Source organism: Onychomys torridus, chromosome 8, assembly GCF_903995425.1.
Source record: "Onychomys torridus chromosome 8, mOncTor1.1, whole genome shotgun sequence".
Classification (NCBI taxonomy): Eukaryota; Metazoa; Chordata; class Mammalia; order Rodentia; family Cricetidae; genus Onychomys; species Onychomys torridus.
This window is the reverse complement of record NC_050450.1, coordinates 74924-90921: the sequence shown is the minus strand read 5'-3', so window position 1 is coordinate 90921 and position 15998 is coordinate 74924. Positions and strand designations below refer to the sequence as shown.

At 41.3% G+C, this 15998-nt stretch overlaps 1 gene segment (V, D, J or C); it reads left to right on the top strand.

Annotated features, from left to right (window-relative positions):
• The window catches only part of LOC118590224, a 29593-nt gene extending 14564 nt beyond the window's left edge, over positions 1–15029 (top strand). The window contains 1 exon segment of the V gene segment in view: positions 14674–15029. Coding sequence covers positions 14674–15029 — 356 coding nt within the window.
• The last annotated feature ends 969 nt before the right edge of the window (positions 15030–15998 follow it).

The following is a 15998-nucleotide window of genomic DNA, read 5'->3' as shown; positions in this document are numbered from 1 at the left end:
ATACACCACATACCCAAACTCATGGGATACTATGAAAGCAGTGCTAAGAGGGAAATTCATAGCACTGAATGCACACATAAAGAAGTTGGAGAAATCTCATACTAGTGCCTTGACAGCACACCTGAAAGCTCTTGAACAGGAAGAAGCAAAATTTCCCAGGAGCAACAGATGCCAGGAAATTATCAAATTGAGATCTGAAATCAATAAAATAGAAATAAAGAGAACAATACAAAGGATTAATGAAACAAAGAGTTGGTTCTTTGAGAAGATCAACAAGATAGATAAGCCCTTATCCAAACTAACCAAAAGACAGAGAGAGAGTATCCAAATAAACAAAATCAGAAATGAAAAGGAGGACATAACAACAGAAAATGAGGAAATCCAGAGAATCATCAGGTTATACTTCAAAACCTCTACTCCACAAAACTGGAAAATCTAAAAGAAATGGATAATTTTCTGGATAGATATGACATACCTAAGTTAAATCAAGACCAGATAAACCATTTAAATAGTCCAATAACTTCTAAGGAAATAGAATCAGTCATTAAGTCTCACAACCAAAAAAAGCCCAGATGGTTTTACTGCCGAATTCTACCAGATCTTCAAAGAAGACTTAATATCAATACTCTTTAAATTTTTCCACACAGTAGAAGCAGAAGGAATATTACCAAACTCCTTCTATGAGGCTACAATTACCCTGATTCCTAAACCAAACAAAGATGCAACAAAGAAAGAGAACTACAGACTGATCTCCCCCATGAACACTGATGCAAAAATACTCAATAAAATACTGGCAAACAGACTCCAAGAACACATCAAAACAATTATCCACCATGATCAAGTAGGCTTCATCCCAGGGATGCAAGGGTGGTTCAACATACAAAGTCTGTCAATGTAATACACCATATAAACAAACCACATGATCATCTCACTAGATACAGAATAGTTATTTGAGAAAATCCAACACCCCTTTATGATAAAGGTCTTGGAGCAATCAGGAATACAGGGAACATACCTAAACATAATAAAAGCAATCTACAGCAAGCCAACAGCCAACATCAAATTAAATGGAGAGAAACTCAAAGAATTCCACTAAAATTAGGAACAAGGAAAGGCTGTCTGCTCTCCCCATACCTATTCAATATAGTACTAAAAGTTCTAGTCAGAGCAATAAGACAACCTAAGGAGATTAAGGGGATACAAATTGGAAAGGAAGAAGTCAAGATCTCCCTATTTGCAGATGACATGATAGTATACATGAGTGACCCCAGAAATTCAACCAAGGAACTGATACAGCTTATAAACACCTTCAGCATCATAGCAGGATACAAGATCAACTCAAAAAATCAGTAGCCCTCCTATAAAGTATAGACAAACAGGTTGAGATGGAAATCAGAGATGCATCACCCTTTACAATAGCCACAAATGATATAAAATACCTTGGGGTTACTCTAACTAAGCATGTGAAGGACCTATATGACAAGAACTTTAAGTCTCTGAAAAAAGAAATTGAAGATGTCAGAAAACGGAAAGATCTCCCATGCTCATGGATAGGCAGGATTAACATAGCAAAAATGGCAATCTTACCAAAAGCAATCTACAGATTCAATGCAATCCTCATCACATTACCAACACAATTCTTCACAGATCTGGAAAGAATAATACTCAACTTCATATGGAAAAACAAAAAACCCAGGATACCCAAAAGAATCCTGTACAATAAAACAACCTCTGGAGGCATCACAATCCCCAACTTCAAACTCTACTATAGAGCTACATTAATAAAAACAGCTTGGTACTGGAATAAAATCTGACATGTGGACCAATGGAATCGAATTGAAGACCCTGACATTAACCCACACACCTATGAACATATAATTCTTGACAAAGAAGCTAAAAATGGACAATGGAAAAAGGAAAGCATCTTCAACAAATGGTGGTGGCATAACTGGATGTCAATGTGTAGAAGGCTGGAAATAGATCCATATCTGTCACCATGCACAAAACTTAAGTCCAGGTGGATCAAAGACCTCAACATAAATCCAGTTACTCTGAACCTGATAGAAGAGAAAGTAGGAAGTACTCTTGAATGCATTGGCATAGGAGATCACTTCCTAAATATAACACCAGTAGCACAGACACTGAGACAAACAATCAATCAATGGGACCTATTGAAACTGAGAAGCTTTTGTAGAGCAAAGGACAAGGTCAACAAGACAAAGCAAGAGCCTACAGAATGAGAAAAGGTCTTCACCAACCCCACATCTGATAGAGGGCTGATATCCAGAATATATAAAGAACTCCAGAAATTAGACATCAAAATGCCCAACAGTCCAATTAAGAAATGGGCTATAGAACTAAACAGAGAATTCTCAATGGAGGAAGCTCAAATGGCTGAAAGACATTTAAGGAATTGCTCAACATCTCTAATTATCCAGGAAATGCAAATCAAAATGACTCTGAGATACCACCTTTGACCTGTCAGAATGGCTAAGCTCAAAAACACAGATGACAGCTTATGCTGGTGAGGATGTGGAGCAAGGGGAACTTTCCTCCACTGATGGTGGGAATGCAAGCTTGTACTTTGAAATTCAATATGGTGCTTCCTTAGAAAATTGGGAATTTATCTCTCCCAAGACCAAGCTATAGCACTCTTGGGTATATACTCAAGGAATGCTCAATCGTACCACAAGGGCATTTGCTCAGCTATGTTTATATCTGTATTGTTTGTAATAGCCTGAACCTGGAAACAACCTAGATGCCCTTCAATTGAGGAATGGATACAGAAAATATGGTACATATACACAATGGAGTACTACTCAGCAGAGAAAAACAATGACATCATGAGGTTTGCAGGCAAATGGATGGATCTAGAAGAAGTCATCCTGAGTGAGTCAACCCAGACTCAGAAGGACAAACATGTTATGTACTCACTCATAGGAGGATAGTAGATATAAAATGAAGATGACTAGACTGCTACACAACTCCAGGGAGGCTACCTAGAAAACAGGCCCCTAGGAAAGACACAGGGATCACCAAATGACAGAGAAATGGATGATATCTACATGAACAATCTGGACGACAGGGAGAGTAATGAAGGGCAAGATTTGAGGGAAAGAAAACTTAGGGGAGCAGGAGATCCCAGCTGGATGAACAGAAAGGGGAACAAGGAATAACAGACCATGATAAATGATGACCACATGAGAACAGGAATAGGCAGAGTGCTTGAGAGGTCCCCAGATATCCACAATGATACATCCTCTGTAGACTGCTGGCAATGGTCAAGAGAATGCCTGATCTGACCTAGTCTGCTGATCAGATGGCCAAACACCCTAACTGTTGTGCTGGAACTCTTATGCAATAACTAATGGAAGTGGGTGCAGAGATCCTCAGCCAGGCCCCAGGTGGAGTTCCAGGAGTCCATTTGACGAGAGAGAGGAGGGACTGTAAGAGTGTGAATTATTGAGCCTAAGATTAGAAAAAGGACAGGGACAAATAGCCAAATGAATGGAAGCACATGAATTATGAACCAAAGGCTGTGGAGCCTCCAGCTGGATCAGGCCCTCTGGATAAGTGAGATAATTGAACAGCTTAAACTGTTTAGGAGGCACCCAAGCTGTGGGACCCAGACCTGTCCTTAGTGTATGAGCTGGCTGTTTGGAACCTTGGGCTTACACAGGGACACTTTGCTCAGCCTGGAAGGAGGGGACTGGACCTGCCTGTACTGAATCTGCCAGGTTTAAATGAATCACCAAGGGAGTCTTGGACCTGGAGGAGATGGGAATGGAGGGGAGGGGCTGGTGGGAAGGTGGGAGTGGGAGCAGGAGGGGGGAGGACAGGGCAACCCATGGCTGATGTGTAAAATTAAAACACAAATATATAATAAATAACAATAAAAGAAGTTAAGAATTTAAATAAATAAATAAACAAACAAACAAACAAATAAATAATGTTTGCCTGGAGTTCAGAGGTCAAAGCGAGCCATAAACAGAAGTCAGGTGGTGGTAGCACATGCTCTTAATCTGATCACATGGCAGGCAGAGTCTTTGTGTGGTCAAGGACACAGCCAAGTGTGGTGACACTTGCCTTTAATCCCAGTACCAACCATAGAGAACTAGAAGTCTGTATAGACAGGCAGTGATGAGGAAGTGATGTGGCTGGGCTTAGAGCCAATGAGAAGGCAGAACAGGAAGGCAATAAAAGTGCAGGTTAGATGGGAAGAAGGTCTCTTGCTAGGGAAGCTATACTGTGGTGATAAGCTAAGACTAGTAGTGGCTATGTGCTATTTCTCTGATCTCTCTACTTATTACCTCTGTATTTGGCTCTGTGTTTCTTTCTTTTTAATAAATATTTTTTTTTGTTTATTATTATGTGTTTTAAATTCCATACATCAGCCATGGGTTCCCCCGTCCTTCCCCCTCCCGCCCCTACCCCCACTTTCCTCCAAGTCCCTCCCCTCCATTCCCATGTCCTCCAGGATCAGGGCACCCCTGGGGATTCATTTAAACCTTGTGGATTCAGTACAGGCAGGTCATGTCACCTCCTTCCAGACTGAGCAAAGTGTCCCTGTGCAAGCCCAAGGTTTCAAACAGCCAGCTCATGCACCAAGGACAGATTCTGGTCCCACAGACTGGATGTCTCCCAAAAAGATCAAGCTATTCAATGGTCTCACTTATCCAGAGGGTCTGATCCAACTGGGGCCTCCACAGCCTTTGGTTCATAATTCATGTGCTTCCATTCATTTGGCTATTTGTCCCTGTGCTTTTTGCAATCTTGGATTCAACAATTCACGCTCTTGCAGACCCTCCTCTTTCTCGACAGTTGGACACCTGGAGCTCCACCTGGGGCGTGGCTGAGGATCTCTGCGTCCACTTCCATCAGTTATTGGATGAGAGTTCCAAGATGACTGTCAGGGTGATTGGCCATCTGATCACCAGACGAGGTCAGATCAGGCTTTCTCTCGACCATTGCCAGCAGACTACAGAGGATGTATCATTGTGGATTTCTGGGGACCTCTCAAGCACTCTGCCTATTCCTGTTCTCATGTGGTCTTCATTTATCATGGTCTGCTATTCCTCATTCTCCCTTTCTGTTCTTGATCCAGCTGGGATCTCCTGATCCCATAAGCTTTCTTTCCCTCGAATTTTGCCCTTCATTACTCCCATTGTCACCCAGGTTGTTCATGTAGATATCATCCATTTCTCTATCATTGGGTGATCCTTGGTCTTTCCTAGGGTCCCGTTTTTTAGGTAGCCTCCCTGGAGTTGTGTAGCAGTCTAGTCATCTTTGTTTTACATCTAGTATCCTCCTATGAGTGAGTATATACCGTGTTTATCCTTCTGAGTCTGGGTTACCTCACTCAGGATGATTTTTTCTAGATCGATCCATTTGCCTGCAATCTTCATGATGTCATTGTTTTTTTCTGCTGAGTAGTACTCCATTGTGTATATGTACCATATTTTCTTTATCCATTCTTCAGTTGAAGGGCATCTAGGTTGTTTCCAGGTTCTGGCTATTACAAACAAAGCTGATATGAACATAGCTGAGCAAATGCCCTTGTGGTATGATTGAGCATTCCTTGGGTATATGCCCAAGAGTGCTATAGCTTGGTCTTGGGAGAGATAAATTCCCAATTTTCTAAGGAAGCACCATATTGATTTCCAAAGTGACTGTACAAGCTTGCATTCCCACCAGCAGTGGAGGAGAGTTCCCCTTGCTCCACATCCTCACCAGCATAAGCTGTCATCTGTGTTTTTGAGCTTAGCCATTCTGACAGGTCAAAGGTGGTATCTCAGAGTCATTTTGATTTGCATTTCCTGGATAATTAGAGATGTTGAGCAATTCCTTAAATGTCTTTCAGCCATTTGAGCTTCCTCCGTTGATAATTCTCTGTTTAGTTCTATAGCCCATTTCTTAATTGGACTGTTGGGCATTTTGATGTCTAATTTCTGGAGTTCTTTATATATTCTGGATATCAGCCCTCTATCAGATGTGGGGTTGGTGAAGACCTTTTCTCATTCTGTAGGCTCTTGCTTTGTCTTGTTGACCATGTCCTTTGCTCTACAAAAGCTTCTCAGTTTCAACAGGTCCCATTGATTGATTGTTTGTCTCAGTGTCTGTGCTACTGTTGTTATATTTAGGAAGTGATCTCCTATGCCAATGCGTTCAAGAGTACTTCCTACTTTCTCTTCTATCAGGTTCATAGTAGCTGGATTTATGTTGAGGTCTTTGATCCACCTGGACTTAAGTTTTGTGCACAGTGACTGATATGGATCAATTTGCAGCCTTCTACACATTGACATCCAGGTATGTCAGCTCCATTTGTTGAAGATGCTTTCTTTTCTCCATTGTACATTTTTGGCTTGTTTGTCAAAAATTATATGTGCATAGGTGTGCAGGTTAATGTCAGGGTCTTTAATTCGATTCTATTGGTCCACATGTTGGTTTTTATGCCAGTACCAAGCTGCTTTTATTACAGTAGCTCTATAATAGAGCTTGAGGTCGGGGATTGTGATGCCTCTGGAGGTTGTTTTATTGTACAGGATTCTTTTGGCTATCCTGGGTTATTTTGTTTTTCCATATGAAGTTGAGTATTATATTTTCCAGGTCTGTGAAGAATTGTGTTGGTAATTTGATGGGAATTGCGTTGAATCTGTAGATTGCTTTTGGTAAGATTGCCATTTTTGCTATGTTAATCCTGCCTATCCATGAGCATGGGAGATCTTTCCATTTTCTGACATCTTCTTCAATTTCTTTTTTCATGGACTTAAAGTTCTTGTCATACAGGTCCTTCACATGGTTACTTAGAGTAACCCCAAGGTGTTTTATAACATTTGTGGCTATTGTAAAGGGTTATGTATCTCTGATTTCCTTCTCAGCCTGTTTGTCTACTGTATATAGATGGGATACTGATTTTTTTGAATTGATCTTGCATCCTGCAATGTTGTTGAAGGTTTTTATTAGCTGTATCAGTTCCTTGGTTGAGTTTTTGGGGTCACTCATGTATACTAACATGTCATCTGCAAATAGGGAGAGCTTGACTTCTTCCTTTCCAATTTGTATCCCCTTAATCTCTTTATGTTTTCTTATAGCTCTGGCTAGAACTTCAAGTACTATATTGAATAATTAGGGGGAGAGGGGACAGCCTTGCCTTGCTCCTGATTTTAGTGGTATTGCTTTGAGTTTCTCTCCATTTAATTTGATGTTGGCTGTTGGCTTGCTGTAGATTGCCTTTATTATGTTTAGGTGTCTTACTTGTATTCCTGATTGCTCCAAGACCTTTATCATGAAGGGGTGTTGGATTGTGTCAAATGCCTCTTCTGCATCTAGTGAGATGATCATGTGGTTTTTTTCCTTGAGTTTGTTTATATGGTGCATTACATTGATGGACTTTCATATGTTGAACCATCCTTGCATCCCTGGGATGAAGCCTACTTGATCATGGTGGATAACTTTTTTGATGTGTTCTTGGAGTCTATTTCCCAGAATTTTATTGAATATTTTTGCATCAATGTTCATGAGGGAGATTGGTCTATAGTTCTCTTTCTTTGTTGCATCTTTGTTTGGTTTGGGAATCAGGGTAATTGTAGCCTCATAGAAAGAGTTTGGTAATATGCCTTCTTCTTCTATTGTGTGGAATAATTTAAAGAGTATTGGTATTAAGTCTTCTTTGAAGATCTGGTAGAATTCTGCTGTGAAACCATCAACTCCAGGGCTTTTTTTGGTTGGGATACTTTTAATGACTGACTCTATTTCCTTAGGGATTATTGGACTATTTAAATGGTTTATCTGGTCTTGATTTAACTTAGGTATGTGGTACCTATCCAGAAAATTATCCATTTCTTTTAGATTTTGCAGTTTTCTGGAGCAGAGTTTTTTGAAGTATGACCTGATGATTCTCTGGATTTCCTCATTGTCTGTTGTTATGTCCTCCTTTTCATTTCTGATTTTGTTAATTTGGATGCTCTGTCCTTTGGTTAGTTTGGATAAGGGCTTGTCTGTCTTGTTGATCTTCTCAAAGAACCAACTCTTTGTTTCATCAATCCTTTGTATTGTTCTCTTTATTTCTATTTTATTGATTTCAGCTCACAATTTGATAATTTCCTGGCATCTGTGCCTCCTGTGAGACTTTGCTTCTTCCTTTTCCAGGGCTTTCAGGTGTGCTGTCAAGTCACTAGTATGAGATTTCTCCAGCTTCTTTATGTGTGCATTTAGTGCTATGAATTTCCCTCTTAGCACTGCTTTCATAGTATCCCATGAGTTTGGGTATGTGGTGTATTCATTTTCATTGATCTCTAGAAAGTCTTTAATTTCTTTCTTTATTTCTTTCCTAACCCTTCAGTGAATCAGTTGAGCATTGTTCATTTTCCAAGAGATTTTAGGATTTCTGTAGTTTTGTTTTGCTGTTGAAATCTAACTTTAAACCATGGTGGTCTGATCGAACACAGTGGGTTATTCCAATTGTTTTGTATCTGTTGAGATTTTCTTTGTGGCCAAGTATGTGATCGATTTTAGAGAAGGTTCCATGGGGTGCTGAGAAGAAGGTATATTCTTTTTTGTTCGGGTGGAATGTTCTGTAGATAGCGATTAAGTCCATTTGTGCCATAACATCAGTTAAGTCCATTATGTCTCTGTTAAGTTTCAATTTGGCCAATCTGTCCAGACGTGAAAGTGGGGTGTTGAAGTCTCCCACTATTATTGTGTGGGGTTTATATGTGATTTAAGCTTTAGTAATGTTTCTTTTACATGTGTGGGTGCCCTTGTGTTTGGGGCATAAATGTTCAGAATTGAAACTTCATCTTGGTGGATCTTTCCTGAGATGAGTATGTAATGTCCTTCATCATCTCTTTTGATTGATTTTAGTTTGAAGTCTACTTTGGTGGATATTAGGATGGCTAAACCAGCTTGCTTCTTAAGACCATTTGATTGGAAAGTCTTTTCCCAGCCTTTTATTCTTATGAGGTGTCTGTCTTTGAATTTGAGGTGTGTTTCTTGTATGCAGCAAAAAGATGCGTCCTGTTTTCATATCCATTCTCTTAGTCTTTGTCTTTTTATAGGTGAATCAAGTCCATTGATATTAAGGGATATTAATGACCAGTGATTGTTCATTCCTGTTGTTATTTTTATTTTTTGGTGGTTGTGTGTGTGTACTTCTCTTCTTTGGGGTTTACTGTTGTGGTGTTATCTATTGCCTGTGTTTTTAAGGGTGTATCTGACTTCCTTAGGTTGGAATTTTCCTTCTAGTGCTTTCTGTAGGGCTGGGTTTGTGGATAAGTATTGTTTAAATCTGGCTTTGTCTTGGAAGGTCTTGTTCACTCCATCTATGATGATTGAAAATTTTGCTGGGTATATTAGTCTAGGCTGGCATCCATGGTCTCTTAGTGTCTGCATTATATCTGTCCAGGTCCTTCTGGCTTTCAAAGTCTCCATTGATAAATCGGGTGTTATCCTGATGGGTTTTTCTTTATAAGTCACTTGGCCTTTTTCCTTTGCTGCCCTTAATATTCTTTCTTTATTCTGTATGTTTAATAGTTTAATTATTATGTGCCGAGGGTACTTTTTTTGGGGGTCTAGTCTGTTTGGTGTTCTATAGGCTTCTTGTATCTTCATAGGCATTTCCTTCTTTAAGTTGGGAAAGTTTTCTTCTATGATCTTGTTAAATATATTTTCTGTGCCTTTGAGTTAGTATTCTTCTCCTTCCTCTATTCCTATTATTTGTAGGTTTGGTCTTTTCATGGTGTCCCAAATTTCTTGGATGTTTTGGGTCATGACTTTGTTGGTTTTAGTGTTTTCTTTGACTGATGAATCTATTTCTTCTACTGTATCTTCAACACCAGAGATCCTCTCTTCCATCTCTTGCATTCTGTTGGTTATACTTGCCTCTGATGTTTCTGTTCGTTTACTAATATTTTCTATTTCCAACATTCCTTGTGCTAGTGTCTTCTTCATTTTTTCTATTTCCCTCTTCAGGTCTTGGATTGTCTCCCTTGCTTTTTCATGATTTCCTCCAAGGATTTATTGTTTTCTTCAGCACTATTGCCTTTCTCAGGAACCAGTGTAGTTGTGTTACTGAGCTCTAGTGGGGACACAGTGTCATGACTATTTTGATTGTGTCTTTATGTTGGCATCTAGGCATCTGGGTTTAGGAGGATAGCACTTCTAGAAGTTGATATCTGGTCTTGTTTCTATTGAGTAGGCTTTTCATTCCTTAGTTTCTTTTGTCCTCCCCTGATATTTGGAAGGTGTGTGGTAGCTGTAGGTTGCCTTGTAGGGAGTCCTCTGAGTCTCTGCCAGGTGTGGCCACTGGTGGTTGTAAGTAAATTTGTTGCAACTCTGTGGGTTTGGTCCTAGTTTTCAGCACCAAACTGTGAGTTTTGCAACTCTGGGGAAAGGTGTCCTGACTATCTGGGGAGTCAGGCAACCCCTTGAGCTGCTTAGCACAGCTCTGACAGCTGAAACTGCAAGGAGACAGTTCAGCCCTGGAGGGTGAGATATCTGGGACATCTTGAGCTGCTCAGAACAACAGCTCTGCCCTGGAAGTGTCCCAGACACCTGGAGCTGTTTATCACAGCTCTCACAACTGGAACTGCAAGGAGACAGTTCAGCCCTGGAAGGGAAATTTTTTGACTTCTAGGGAAAGTCAGGCCTGAACTGCCTCATCAAGGAAGGGTATCCTGATGGTTTGGGAAAGTCAGGGTATACTTAGTGTGATGGGGGATTGTTTCCCTGAAGGATATAGCAATCCTGCTCCTCTCCTGGTGAGCCACTACAGCTGAGTTTTGCTCAGCCCTCACTTAAGTGGGCTTCCTAGCAGAACTCTGATGCTCTGGCCTAAGATGTTGCTTCTTTTGCTTCACTCTGCATAAGTGGAACCCCCCTGCAGAAAATGTAGCCATCTCCTCTGGCTCTGGAGAAAAGTGTTACTTTTTCAGCTCTCCCTTTCTGTGTCCACTGAAGGACATCTCAGCAAAGATATTCTGTTTAGCGCCTTATTACTTTGCTCTTTCAGCTCTCCCTTGCTTTGTCCACTAGGGGACATCTCAGCAAGGATCCTCTTTATGCCAGTGGATGAAGATTTTTCATACCCAAAACTCTTGAGAAAGAGATTTATTTAGGAAGGAGGAGTCCAGGAGAGTAGCTGCATTTACCAGGGTAGAGAGAACAGCCTTTTTTAACTGACCAGGCAGGTTGGTTTACATAGGATGTCTTGCGGGTGGAGTCAGTCAACCAGGGGTTGACTTGGGGGCCAAGGTTTCTACTGTCCTGCTCTGTGATTGGTTGGTTTCACAAGTAAGTTGGCTAGGGGTAGAGATGGCTCTGATCTGACAGAGCCAATCTGTGCTTCTTTCTGCCCTGATCTGAGCTATCTTTCCCTAGTTATAGGCTCCAGGGTCAGGGTGGTTTCTTTAGCCAGCACCTTTTCCCTACAGTGGTCCCAGCTAGAAATTGTTTCTAGGTATTGGGAGCTTGCAATACAGAATGGGATGGATTAAATTAGCAAGGGGCTGAGAGGGTACACAGGGAGGGAGGAAAACTGGGTCTACTAGCTGGATCTATAGAGTACCCAGGAAATGGGGGAAGAGGGTGAAGTCAGGTGCCTCCTCAGGGTTGGTCTGATAAATTGGCTGGGCATGAGGCTGGGTATTTGAAAATGGAAGACAGGAAGGAAAGTGAAGATTGCCTACTTGCTTCCCTGGCCAGCATGGCCAGTGAAGTTGCAGTGACAGACTGTCTCTGGTGCAGGTGGCTGAGACAAAGGGATGGAATCAGGAGTATTGTAGCTAGTAGGTTTCCTGTGTCCCAGCCTGTTGGTGGGCAGGACAAATCTCTCTCACCTGCCAGTCCCACAGCTGCTTGGACCCAAGTAAACACATAGAGGCTTATATTATTTGCAAACTGTATGGCAAATAGCTCAAGCTTACCACTGACCAGCTCATACACTTAAATTAACACATAATTCTTATTTATGTTTAGCCACATGGCTCGGTACCTTTTCTCAGTTCTACATTCACATCTTACTTCCTTTGTGTCTGGCTGGAGACTCCTGACTCACCCTTCCTGTTCCCAGAGTTCTCCTCTTTGCTTATCCTGCCTATGCTATGCTTCCTGTCTGGCTACTAGCCAATCAGCATTTTATTTATCAACCAAATCAGAGCAACATATTCACAGCATACAGAGCAGTATCCACAGCAGAGTATGTTGCAAGAGAAGATTTGTTTACTCTCAAAGGAATGGGGACAGGGAAAAAGGAGAGGTGAGAACAGGTGGCCTGCTATAAAGAGGAAGATACAACTGGGGGGAAATAGTACTGTTGGATGGGAAGGAGATAAAGCTTGCCTACCTGATTCCTTACTCAGGACTGCAAGTGTATTTCCAGAGAGAGAGTGTGTCTCTGGTGTTGCTAGTTGAGACAAAGTGATAGGATGTGTATGTGAGGGGGTAGTATTAGAGAAGAAAGAGTAATGGTTTTTGGAATTTCTACATCCAATGAATAAAGATATAGACACTGGAAGTAAGTTCAGGAAACATACAAATGACTAGCTGATCATGCATGGGAAGGACTGGACTTTATTCTGGCACATATGAACATGGGAAGTTCAGAGGTGTAAAGTAAGTTTCACTCTTGTAAAGGCCAAAAAGTGGAGATTGTAGTAAAGTTAATTTATTTGATAGTAACTGGAAGATATTTCTTTAATAATGAGTGCCGTGAGGAAACCAAAAATATATATTAACATGTTAAAGCATGTACCAATGAAGTCATCTGATATTTGCCATTTTTCTGTGGGAGAGTTACCACTTCATTATTTCTGTATATTTTTGTGATGGTGTCAAAGATTTTTTTTCTGGATGGTGTCCATTTCAGATTTAGAAATCAGAGTTTGGTTATGTGGGTTCAGACAGTGATCTGGTGAGTAGTGGAATCCAGCTGGATTCTGAGATCTCAGGACTATGATTATTAAGGATTCTTTGGCTAACAGGGAGTGCTGTGAGACTGTGGTATGATACCACTTCCACTTACTCAGGGCTCAGCCTGTGCTCACTGAGGAGACTCAGCAGTAGTATCATTCTGGCCAGTCAGAGTTCAGGGAGAAAGGAGCTCAGTCTTAGCTAGTGATACTAACTAGTGATACTAACTTAGCTAGTGACACTCCCCAACACTCTCCCTCTCCTGAAAGCCTAACTATCTCTGCCCCAGGCTGTCATATGAGCTGAGCCCCACAGTAGGGCTCACAGATTCTTCTCAGTCACAGTGGAGACATGACTGAGGGAACAGCCACTTCTCTGAGGAGGTGGGAAAGGAGGCCTGAGGGCAACCTAGACTCCCTGTGGAGACCAGGGTCTGGGTCCACTTATTCTCTCTTGAACTGCTTCTTTCTCATTGCAGGGGTGGAGACCGGCCTAAGAGCTCTGGTGTCACCCTGGCTATATCTGCTCTTATGCACAGATCACTCAACACTTTCCCACAGCACCTCACCTGTCATCTGTTAGTACCTATTTACTGCAAGTAACCTTTCCCAGTCCACCTTCCTGCCCTCTGCATCTCTGCTAACTTTGCTGACTTACCTACACCTTGAGCATCAAAATCAGTTCTATTGTCTCTTGCATACAATGATGAAAAACAAAAGTCAGACATCCATCCCTCATATCTACTTAGCTGCCCCTCTAGTCAGTAAGAAGCAGTCCTATAATAAATACTAACTTCTCACCTTTCTTGTCTTTCTTTCTTTGTAAAACAAACCTTCTCTGTCCATTCACTTCCATCAATACTGAACTTCTGCTTTCTCAGTCCTTTGATGTCTCTTACTAAGTGCCCACTCATCTTCAAGTTTTTGAAGTGTTTGCCCAGTCAGACATAAGCAACCTCATTTGTTTAAATAATTCCACAACCAAAAATGGAATGTTCATCCATCAAGGGCCTTCCTCTCCCTTTTTTAGCCCCTGAGTGGTTCACAAGCTGTCCTGGGTTGACTGCTGTGTGACCTCCCTGCCTATCCACATTCATCAGAGAAATATATCAGTAATGGCTCCACTAGAACACATCACCATGCTCCATGTAGTTTTACTTTCATGTGTCTAAAGTATAAGGTGAAGAAAGCACAGAAGAACTGATATATTGAACAATTGTGAAAGGTGTTGGTTGCTTTGGGACTTAAAGGAGTATACTGAGTCTCTCTCTGGAGTTTCTGGAGGACAGATACCTATATGTGGTAACCCTAACAGAAATGGGGCCCAATGACTGAATCCTCCACTTTTTGTGATGACCTACTGTCCTACTGTGGATCTGAAAGTGGTCTTTGCCCACAGTCCTTGGTGTGTTTCTACCTGCTTTATATATATTACTTCACCTGGTTTGCTGTTTCAGGAACTCACACTGAATCAATCACTAGGAGGAGCTATGAGAACTCATTTGCATGACTAATCCCTCTTCTGAGAGGTCCCTGGAGAGGAGATACTGAGACAGCCCAGAGAGAAGACCCTGGTCTAAGAAGAAGCTGTGCTGTGCATGTCATGACTTGGACTCCTCTCAGCTTTATGATTCTATCTTTCTGTACAGGTAGGGACAGGCCTAAGAGTAATGGGGAAGACTCCTAAACTCAGTGAGTCCTTTTAGGTTCAGGTTCCCAAGATGTCCTACCTCAGCCCTGCTCTTCCCTGTGCTGTCCTCTTTTGCAGGTTCCTTTTCTCAGTCTATACCGACACAACTGCCCTCCATCTCTGAGGCTCTTGGATCAACAGCCCGACTCACCTTCACCCTGAGGAGTGGCATCAGTGTTGCTGGTAAAAACATTTACTGGACCAGCAGGTGCAGGGAGCTCTCCTCGGTTTTCCTGCGCTACTACTCAGACTCAAACATGCAGCTGGGGCCTGGAGTCACCAATAGAGTCTCTGGATCTAAAGATGCCTCTCAAAATGCTGCAAATTTGCACATCTCTGAGCTACAATCAGAGGATGAGGCTGACTATTACTGCTCCATCTCGGAAAATAGTGTGTCTCACAGTGATACAGGCAGATGGGGAAGTAAGGCATAAATTCTAGCTTATGATAAAAAAAAATAAGTTCTGTGTTTTCATTAACTTAGAATATTTGTATACTACAAAAGAAAAAGTTAATAAAACAGTTCATTCAGAAATTTTGTTCCATGTTTTCACCAAATAATAGAGAAAAAAAGAATCAAAATATCAAAACACCCCTCACACCTACAGTATAGTTGACAACAAATGCTGGTAAAGATGAAGGGGAGGAGAATATTCACCTAGTGTTGGTGAGCTTGCAAAGTGTAGCAGACACTCTGGCAATCAGTGTGGAAAATTCCCCAAAGGGCTTAGAAGAGAAATACTATATGACTGAGCCATATTACTCCTTAGCATATGTGGAAAATACATAATTTCCCATTACAGATGTACTTATTCATTCAAGTCCCTTCAACCATTGTAGACACAATAGCTAAGAAATGGAAGCAGCCCAGCTATTATTCAGCTGGTTAATGGATGTTGGAAATGTGTACAGTTCTATTCAACTGTAAAGAAAAATGAAATTTGCAAATGAATTGGTAGAACTGGGAAAGGTTATATTTAGTTATGTCACCCAAGTGCAGAAAGACAAATGCCATCTCTTTCCACTTATTTGTAGATTCTAGAACCGAATCTTCTTGGTTTGAATGTAAAACCTTGAATAATCATGAAAGCCAGGAAAGTAGAAAGAGAGCACCGTGGAAGGAGATGTAGCTTCTGTGAGAGAAATAGCAGAAAACGGGTGCTATGAAGGGAAAACTAAAGGTGGGGTCTTGACTAGGGGAGAGGAAGGAAGTACTCCACAGAGCGAGGGAAGGGGAGGGAGAAATACACAGTGAGAGGGAAGAAAAGGGAGAGTAGCATAGGGAGAGGAAAAGGGACATAACACTAAGGGTGTTTGAGATCAAGAGCAAAACCTATTTTATATGCTCACTTAAAAATACATAGAAATATATATTTTTTTAGTGAAGTGACTTCACATAGTGG